The sequence below is a fragment of the Passer domesticus genome, unplaced genomic scaffold, assembly GCF_036417665.1.
Source record: "Passer domesticus isolate bPasDom1 unplaced genomic scaffold, bPasDom1.hap1 HAP1_SCAFFOLD_58, whole genome shotgun sequence".
Lineage (NCBI taxonomy): Eukaryota > Metazoa > Chordata > Aves > Passeriformes > Passeridae > Passer > Passer domesticus.
In genome coordinates, this window is record NW_026990164.1 from 222,621 (window position 1) to 231,471 (window position 8,851).

At 57.6% G+C, this 8,851-nt stretch overlaps 1 protein-coding gene across 1 annotated transcript; it reads left to right on the forward strand.

Annotated features, from left to right (window-relative positions):
- The first annotated feature begins 291 nt into the window (after positions 1 to 291).
- On the forward strand, positions 292 to 7,082 carry LOC135292908 (serine/threonine-protein kinase pim-1-like). The gene is made up of 6 exons (XM_064406965.1): positions 292 to 383; positions 4,749 to 4,956; positions 5,090 to 5,140; positions 5,328 to 5,694; positions 6,317 to 6,496; positions 6,753 to 7,082. Exons 1-6 carry the CDS (start codon positions 292 to 294, stop codon positions 6,857 to 6,859), a joined length of 1,005 nt encoding a protein of 334 aa, XP_064263035.1. The 3' UTR covers positions 6,860 to 7,082.
- The last annotated feature ends 1,769 nt before the right edge of the window (positions 7,083 to 8,851 follow it).

The window sequence follows — 8,851 nt, forward strand, 5'->3', positions numbered from 1 at the left end:
ATGACCCAGAGGGGGAAATGACTGGCCTGGCTGGGCATGGAGCTTTTCAAGGAATTTAGGGGTTAAAAAGAGGGTGCATCACCTTTGGACATAGAGGCAGGTAAATCAAGAAAGGTTTAAGGATGTTGATAGGTTGAGCAGATAGAAAATGAGAGAGGTGAAAGCTCAGTTAGGACTTAATATGGATACTTCTGTGAAGGACAATGATTATGTTTTTATAAGCATATTAATGGCAAAAGGAGGGGTAAGGACAACCTGCATTTCTTATTGTGAAGGATATGGTTACCGAAGATGAAGAATGGGCTGAGCTACTTCACCCCTTCTTTGCCTCAGTTTTCAACAATAAGACAGGCCATCCTCAGGACAAGTGTTCTCCTGAGCTGGTAGATGGGCACAGGGAGCAGAACAGCCCCCTGGAATCCAGGAGGAAGCAGATGGGGACCTGCTCAGCCACTCAGGTGCTCACAGGTGTCTCTGGGAGCAGATGGGATCTGGTGGATGAGCTCCCCAAACTGCTCTCCATCATTTACTATCAGACTTGGCTCAGCAGGGAGATGCCAGAGGAGTGGAGGTGCCAATGTGAGCCCATCCCCAAGAAGGGCTGGAAGGAGGATCTGGGGAACTCCAGGCCTTGTCAGCCTGACCTTGGTGCCTGGCAAGGTTATGGAACAGATCACCATGGGAGCCATCACAGGGCACCCACAGGATGGCTGAGGGATCAGAGCCAGCCAGCGTGGATTCCAGTATCTGCACTGATGATCTGCATGAGGGGACTGAGTCCAGCATCAGTACATTTGCAGATGACACCATCTGGGTGTGAGTGTGGATCTGCTGGAGGGCAGGAGTGCTCTGCAAAGGGACCTGGACAGGCTGGATCCAGGGACCAAATCCAACAAGGTGAGGTTGAGCAAGTCCTAGTGCTGGGTCCTGCACTTTGGCCACAACAACCCCTGCAGCACTACAGGCTGGGGACAGAGTGGCTGGACAGCAGCCAGGCAGAAAGGGACCTGCAGGGACTGAGGGACAGCAGGCTGGACATGAGCCAGCAGTGTGCCCAGGTGGGCAAGAAGGCCAATGGCTCCTGGCCTGGATCAGGAATGGTGTGGCCAGCAGGAGCAGGGCAGTGATTCTTCTCCTGTGCTCAGCACTGGTGAGGCCACACCTCGAGTGCTGTGTCCAGTTCTGGGCCCCCCAATTTAGGAAGGACATGGAGAGGCTGGAGCGTGTCCAGAGAAGGGCAACAAGGCTGGGGAGGGGTCTGGAACACAAGTCCTGTGAGGAGTGGCTGAGGGAGCTGGGGTGGTTTATCCTGGAGAAAAGGAGGCTCAGGGAGACAAAGCAGTGTCAGGGCACAGGTTGGACTTGATGATCTCCAAGGACTTTTCCAACCTTGCTGATTCTGTGATTCTCTGAAACCACCCTTGGGGCAGTTCCACAATGAGCCCTGGGCCTCCTCTTCAGAAGCTCCAGCAGCCCAGGTGCCTCAGCTTCTCCTCCCAGCCCCAAAGCCCATCCTGTCAGTTCTGCAGAGCCTCTGCAGCTCCTCCTCATTGCCCAGAACAGGGAGCCCCACAGGCAGACACAGCAGCCCAGATGTGCCCCCCTGGCCTGGGGTGCCTCTGGCAAGGGAGCAGCACCAGGCACTGCAGGAGCCTGCAGACAATTCCTGCAGCACTTGGAGGATGATCCTGCTGCCCAAGGGACGTTCCCATGGTGCCAAGTCAGGAACTGCAATGGGGAGTGGGGCCAGAGAGGAAAGGGCAAACAGGGATGGGCTGTTTGCAGGGCAGGGAACAGGGCTGGGCAATAGGAAGAAATCTGGATCAGGGATGGGTAAAGAAAGCAAAGGTGGAGCAAAGGAAATGCTCAGGGCAGTTTGGGGCTGGCTGCCAGGCAGCCTTGGCTCTGAGCAACAGGGTCTGCAGTGGGACAGGAAACTCCCAGCTGATGGGAACAAACTTTCTGGCTGACTGCAGGGGCCAGGACAAAGCTGAGTGGTTTCCCTGGAGTCCCCCAGCCCTTGCTGGCCCCAGGGGCTGATGGCATTTGTGCTGCCTCAGGTTCATGTCCCCACAGCAGCAGCATGGGTGTGCTCCCACCTGCTCTGTGCAATGCAAACAGGGGCTCCTGAGCCAGTGCTGCCGTGGCTGTGCCTGCAAGGATGCAGCACCTCTGTGAGCTGGGGGAGAGGCCAGGGCTGCAGAGGGGGGATGTTGTTGGCAGCTCCATGAGGACGCTCTGGGACGCTGCCCTGGGCTGTGCAGTGCACTGGGGATGGATCAGCCCCTGCTCTGCTGCTCCTTCCCGTCTCCCCCAGGGCCCTTGCAGAGCCCCAGCCATGCTGTTTGCCCCCAGCCTGCCCACGGCCAGCCTGGGGCTGCTCACCCTGGGGCTTTTCTGTGCTGAGCATTGGCCTGGCCGTGTTCTTGAGAGAGCCTGGGCAAGGAGCCTGGAGCCCCCAGGGCCTGGCCTGAGGCGTCAGCGCTGCCCCAGCAGTGCCCATGGCCTGTCCCTGCTGCAGCCCCGGCACTGCCACCCCCAGGACTGTGCCCGGCCCCGAGAGCACTCAGGCCCTGCAGCAACACCAGGGCCACCAGGGCAGCGGGGCAGGGCCACGGCAGCAGCACTGGCAACACCAAGTACTGCTGCTGCTGGGCACAGCTGCTGTGCCAGCACTGATCTGCCCCCAGCTCTGCACACAGACATTGCTGCTGCAGCTCCAGAGAAGGCAACAAAAGGGGGATCTCTGCAGAAAACTCTGCTGGGAGATCTTTTAGTTCCTTTAAAGCCACTGAGAGCACACCTCCTCATTGTCACAGTCTGCGGCCACAGCAAAGGTGGAGAGAAACAAAGTCAGAAATAGCAGAAACAATGGTCTAGCTTTAGGAAGAATATTAAAAAAAAAAAAATGACAGGGAAATCAATGGACCAAACCAACAGAACTATCAAAGATTAATTTTGTTATAAGTGATTTGCAGAAATTGGCCAGCAGTTTAATGTTTCCTAATATGTCCAGTCATCAGTCTCCACACTGCAGCCTTGAGCTCCTGGTTCCTCAGGCTGTAGATGAGGGGATTCAGGGCTGGAGGCACCACCGAGTACAGAACTGACACTGCCAGATCCAGGCATGCAGAGGAAATGGAGGAGGGTTTCAGGTAGGCAAGTACTGCAGTGCTGAGAAATGCATTTCTCCTGCTTTTTTCCTTTTCAGATTCTTTCTGTCATCTCTTTAGAGGTCCAGTTTGTTCTGGTGCTTTTCATGAACTGATTGTACTCTTGATTTAGATGGAGACTGTAGAATTGATTTCAGATGTAGCAGAATCTGAACTGAACACAGAAACAAACTCCTTCTGTCAGCCCATTTTCATCTTCTAGATCACTTTCAAGATGTCCTTGGGGGTGTTGGAATGATTATCACACAGCTCTCCACTTCTGGCTGCAGGCTCTGGAGATTCTTTCTTTGCATTCAGTCAGGCTTGCATTCCCTAAGAGTTCTTGGTAGCCTGTCATGTTTGCTTAGGGTAGAAGAGTAACAATGAAAACCTTACCAATGGCACAACTGCCCAGCCCACAAGGAAAAGAAAAGAACAAGCTGCAAAATTCTTCAAATATTTGTCCTGCTTTGCTGCAAGAGTTGTGCTGTACCCACAGTGTGGAAAGCTGCAGTTGGTGGCACACCTTGTGACAGAAGCTGCACCTCGTTCTCCGGGAAAGGTTCTTGGAAAAAGCAAACAGGACTGAGGAGAAGATTCTAGAAAAACTGAAAGAGCTTTTAAGATATTAAATGAAAACTGAAACAATTCAAGACGTTTTTCTCAATTTATTTTTATGCTCCCCTTTTCCATCTTGCACTACTTCTCCATCCCATTAATTCCAAATGGATCTCACCACTAAGATCCATGAGTTGGCAAGTTTTAGACATTTTAAGATACCATGACCTACACAGAGTTTGGTTTCCCCTGTTTTTCTTGGAAAGCAATGCTGGAGAGATAAGTGCAGTGCTTGGGTCAGGTACAAATTCTGCATTCAGGGATTGTGCTCTGAGAGTGTTTGACCCTGAGCAGGGACAATGCACAGCAGGGACCGAGGGCAATCCTGAGCCACTGTGCAGGAGTCCAGACTCTGGCTCTTGGCTGAACTCGGCAAAGTTCCCGTGTTTGCAGAGGCTCAGGGGCTGCCCTCGGGGAACGTGGGGCTCGGGGCGGGGGCGAGCGGGCAACGGACAAACGGACACGGGGACAAACGGCCCTGGAGCTTCAGTTGCAGCAGCGGCAGCGGCAGTGGCGGCAGCAGCAGCGACAGAAGAAACTTGAGAGTCTCTTCTCCTCTCCCTCTCCCGCTGCCCCGTACCTCTCCCGCTCCCCCTTTCCCGGTCTCCCCTCCTCTCCCCGCCTCCCTCTCCCCGTGCCGGGCCGGGCCATGCCCCCGGCCCGCCCCCGGCCCCGGGCGGGGCTGCCCCGTGCCCGCCCCCGGACGTCCCGCCGCCGCCTGGCCTCAGCCCGGCTCTGGCCGTGCTGGCGCTGGCGCTGCTGGGCGGGAGTCAATGCCTGGGGCTGGGGCGGCATCGCCGGCTTTTGGCTCCGCCTGGCCCGAGCCCGGCCCCGGCCCCGAGCCCGACCCCGAGCCCGGCCCCGGCTCCTCCCGGGGCCCGCGGAGGACACACGCGGTGTTGCCGCTCCCGCCACCTCCGCTGCGGCTTGCCCGGCCCGAGCTCCCCTGGCCCGAGCTCCGCCGCTGTCCCGTTGCAGGGAGCGAACGCCGGGGGATGGCCGGGCCGGGGCGGGTGAGGGGCGCTCGGGGGCCGTTGCTGGCCCCGGGCCGAGCGCTGACAGCCGCGTCCCGCCCGCAGGGAAGGCGCAGCAGCGCCTGAAGGAGCGGTACCGCCTGGGCTCGCTGCTGGGCCGGGGCGGATTCGGCAGCGTCTTCGCAGCAACGCGGCTCTCGGACGGCGCCCCGGTGAGCGGCGGGACCGGCGGCGGGCGCAGGAGGAGGGGGTGGAGGAGGAGGAGCAGGGCGGAGGAGGCGGGTGGAGGATGGGGCTGGGCAGGGTGGACAGCGAGCTGAGCCCTGTTCTGCACTTGGCTTGCAGGTGGCCATCAAAAGGGTGCCACAGAACCGCGTCCATCACTGGGGTGAGCTGGTGAGTGAGCGAGGTGCTGTGCTGGGCAGGGATGAGTCGAGGCCCGGCAGGGTGGAAGCCTCCAGGACACCTCAAAGGAGAGCGGCGTGGGGCCAGCGCAGGGCGCAGAGCATCCCGGGCTGGCTGAGAGCTTCCTGACCCCCGGCACGGCATCAGCCCCACTGACGGCATCGTGCTCGTCCCACAGCCCGACGGCACCAGCGCACCCCTGGAGATTGTGCTGCAGGTCAAGGTGTCCAATGGCTTCTCCGGTGTGGTCCAGCTGCTGGAGTGGGTTGAGCTCCCCAACGACATCTTGATGGTGCTGGAGCGGCCAGAGCACTCTCAGGACCTGCACCGTTTCATTCGGGCACGGGGGTTCCTGTCCGAGGAGGTGGCGCGGCAGCTGTTCCGCCAGGTGCTGGAGGCCGTGCGGCACTGCACCAGCTGCAGGGTCCTGCACAGGGATATCAAGCCAGAAAACATCCTCATTGACCTGGCCACCGGGCAAGCCAAACTGATTGATTTCGGCTGTGGCACCTACCTGCAAAAGACAGCCTACATTCATTTTGCAGGTGAGCCTACACAGAGCTGTGCTCCCGGTTCTGGTATCTGATGGCCCAGCATCTCAGGGCCCAAGCTGGGTGTGGCAGCAGGGATTCTCCCTTTTGCTGACCTTCATGGCACGGAGTCTTCAGCCGAGTTGGGTTTGAGCAGGGGTGGGTGGGGAGCCATCTTCCAGCCCTGCTGGCAGCCTTTGCCCACCACTTTGCCCAGGACTGGGGCTGGGGCAGCCAGCCCAACAAAAACACCCGTGGGTGAGGGTAGCAGAGATGGGGGGGCCTGGAACCTGTGCCCCAGCCAGTTTGGTGTGCAGGTGAGAAAGGGCTTGGGCTGGTCCACTCACCTGGTTTGTTCTGGGTTCATAATGTATTTTGGGACAATGCAGGCAGGGAGGATGAAGGCATGGTTTTCCCTCAGCACTAAGTGTGTTTCTGTCATGGTTGGTCTTGCCAGGGCTTCCGTTGTACCCTTCCCACACCAGTGGCTTCTTTTCCAACCCAAAGTTTGTACACCAGTCCCAGGTGCTGGTGAGAGGGCAGTGGTCACCCCGTGTGCCACTGCTGCAGCCCCGGCACGCCCAGGGATGCTGGGGCCAGCAGCATCCCCCTGATGAACTCCATCTGTATTCCACAGGAACACCATCATACAGCCCCCCGGAATGGACCCATTTTGGCTGGTACTATGGCGAGCCAGCTACCATCTGGTCCCTGGGCATCGTGCTGCACCAGATGGTCTGCGGGGAGCACCCTTTCAGGAGGGGCCAGAACATCAGCTGGGACCATCAGCTCTCGCTGCCACAATGGCTCTCTCCAGGTGGATCCTCATCTCTGGGCACGGGGGGAATGCCAGTGCTGGGAGACAGCAGCAGGCTCGGGAGCATCCCGCTCTGGCAGCTGCTGAGGAGGTGGCACATGTCCTGCTCTCCTGCTCTCCTCCAAAACAGGGAACTGATGGGAAAGTTTAGGCTCAGCTCTGAGCACATCCAGCATGGAGTGGGCATGGGAATAGTGGGGCAAAGCCAACAGAAGCCTTTTCCAACTGACTGGCCGTTTCTGGTTTCTCTGCCCAGAGTGCCAAGATCTCATCAGGTGGTGTTTATCCATGCCGGACGTGGAAAGGCCCTCATTAGAAGAGGTGTTCTGTCATCCTTGGATGCAGGATATTCATCTGCCCTAGAAGAAGGGAGAGAGCCACAGGCACACTGTGCTGCAGGGCCCTGGTAAGTTACAGCTGCACACATGCCTTGGTAATGAGAAGCAAAGAAACCCAGACTTTTTTGTCCTGCCTGTGTCACTGCCCAGGGCTCATCAGATGGGAGCACACAGCCCTTGTGCTGGAGCTGAGCTGCTCTGCCCAGCCCTGGTGGCCAACATCCCAGCTGATTTGGCTTGTCCTGGTTCCCTGACAGCTGGGGCCCTGGGCAGAGCCCTGACAGCCTGGTCTGAGCCCAGGGAAGGAGAAGGAGCCCCCAGAGAAGCTGTACCAGGTGGGGCTGCTGCTGCAGGAGACAGCGAGGATGACATCAAGGATGACAACCTCTCCCTGGACCTGGCCACTGGTAAGCTGAAGATGATGGCCTTCAATTCTGGCACCTTCTTCAAAGTCTGGCTCCACAGCGAATTTACAGATGAGTCCACACGCAGGGGGATGCTCCCAGAATTGGGCATTGCACAGCCTGGCTAAGAACCAAAGGTTCCCCTCTTTGCTGTGGCAGATGCAGCTGATCCTTCAGTCGGCTGCCCAGCTGCTTTTGGCAGGGCTGGGGCCATGGTCTGGGATGGGTACGAAATGGGAGTGGGCTCCTGGCCCTGCCAACAGCCCCCAGCACCCACCGTGCCCTGGGCTGGAGCTGGGGCAGCCAGCCCGATACAAACAAACCCCCATGGTGGGAGCAGAGGTGGGACTCCAGAACTTTTGCAGGGCTGCTTTGCTGTGCAGGCAAGGAAGGGCTTGGGCTGCTCCACTGCCCTTGTTTGCTTTGAGATCATGGTTATTTTGGGGGGCAGTGCAGGGGGAAAGGAGAAAGCGTGGGCTTCCCTCACCCATGGGTGTGTTTTTCCCGTGGGTGGACATGCAGGGGTTGGTGCTTCCTCAAGACCCTGACAGAGATAAGATTTTTACATCTGTTGTTTTTTCCCCTTTTTGTCTATTATCTATTTTCAATAATTTATTGTTTGTTTTTCTAGAGGAAGCGTTCCAGGTGGGGTCCAGTCTGGATTGGGAAGTGCTTGGGACCAGCTGTGGCGTGGATGGGCCGTGCCCTTGGAGCAGGCTGAGGACATCGTTTGGGACCAGCTTTTCTTCCAGCTGTGGATGGCGTGAGGTGGGTGCCTGTCTGCTTGGCAGGGTGGGATCAGAGCTTTTGGGAGATGGCAGCGAGCACAGGAGCATCCTGCTCTGGGCAGCTGCTGAGCAGGTGGATGTGCCATGGCTGGATGCAGGCTGGGCACATGTCCTGCCCTCCTGCCCAGCTGCCAAAAGCAGCACTGATGGGCAGCTCTGGGCACAGCTCTGAACCCGGCCAGCAGGGCCTGGGCACCACAGGCAGCTGGGACAAGGGGACAGGAGCCCTCAGCTGACGGGTGGTTTCTGCTTTCTCTCCTTGCAGCCAGGCTCTGCGGATGCTGAAGCTGCTCTGGGCTCTGGCAGGGCTCTGCTGGAGCTCAGCACCAGGCTGGAATCAGCCAAAGAAGAAATGGTGTCACCTGCAGCACAGACTTGCTTGAGCATTTTGGCAACACAGCTCAAGTTTGCAGAGTGTACACCTCCAAGGGAAAACATGACACCTCCCAAAAATTAAACTTGTTCAATACCTTCTGAAATCAAATCAATCTGGGATGACTACAAATGACATTTCTCAGCTTTCTCAAGATGTAGCTCAGCCCTTCTCTGAACAGTTCTCTCCCCCACCTGCCTTTTACTTTTCAACTGCTCCCTATTTTCCCCCAATAAGTTACCAACCTGTTGCAGTCTCCATCACTCTTGTTGCCTTCCTTGATGCCCCTGACCACAAGGAAGGCCAAGCCCCCAGGTTTAGGGACTCATGCTGTCAGTGGCTGAGGAGCAGCAGTGTCTCAGAGGTCCAGTGGGATTTTAGTGTCATTCAGAGCCACTCTCCAGCCCTCAGCTCTCCTCACTGCTGAGTTCCCACTCCCTTTTCTTCATCCT

Coding starts and splice junctions, on each gene's coding strand:
- LOC135292908 (XM_064406965.1), top strand. CDS start 292: ATGAAGAATGGGCTGAGCTACTTCACCCCTTCTTTGCCTCAGTTTTCA. Junction 4,957..5,089: donor GGCTCTCGGACGGCGCCCCG/GTGAGCGGCGGG, acceptor CTTGGCTTGCAG/GTGGCCATCAAAAGGGTGCC. Junction 5,695..6,316: donor AGCCTACATTCATTTTGCAG/GTGAGCCTACAC, acceptor TGTATTCCACAG/GAACACCATCATACAGCCCC.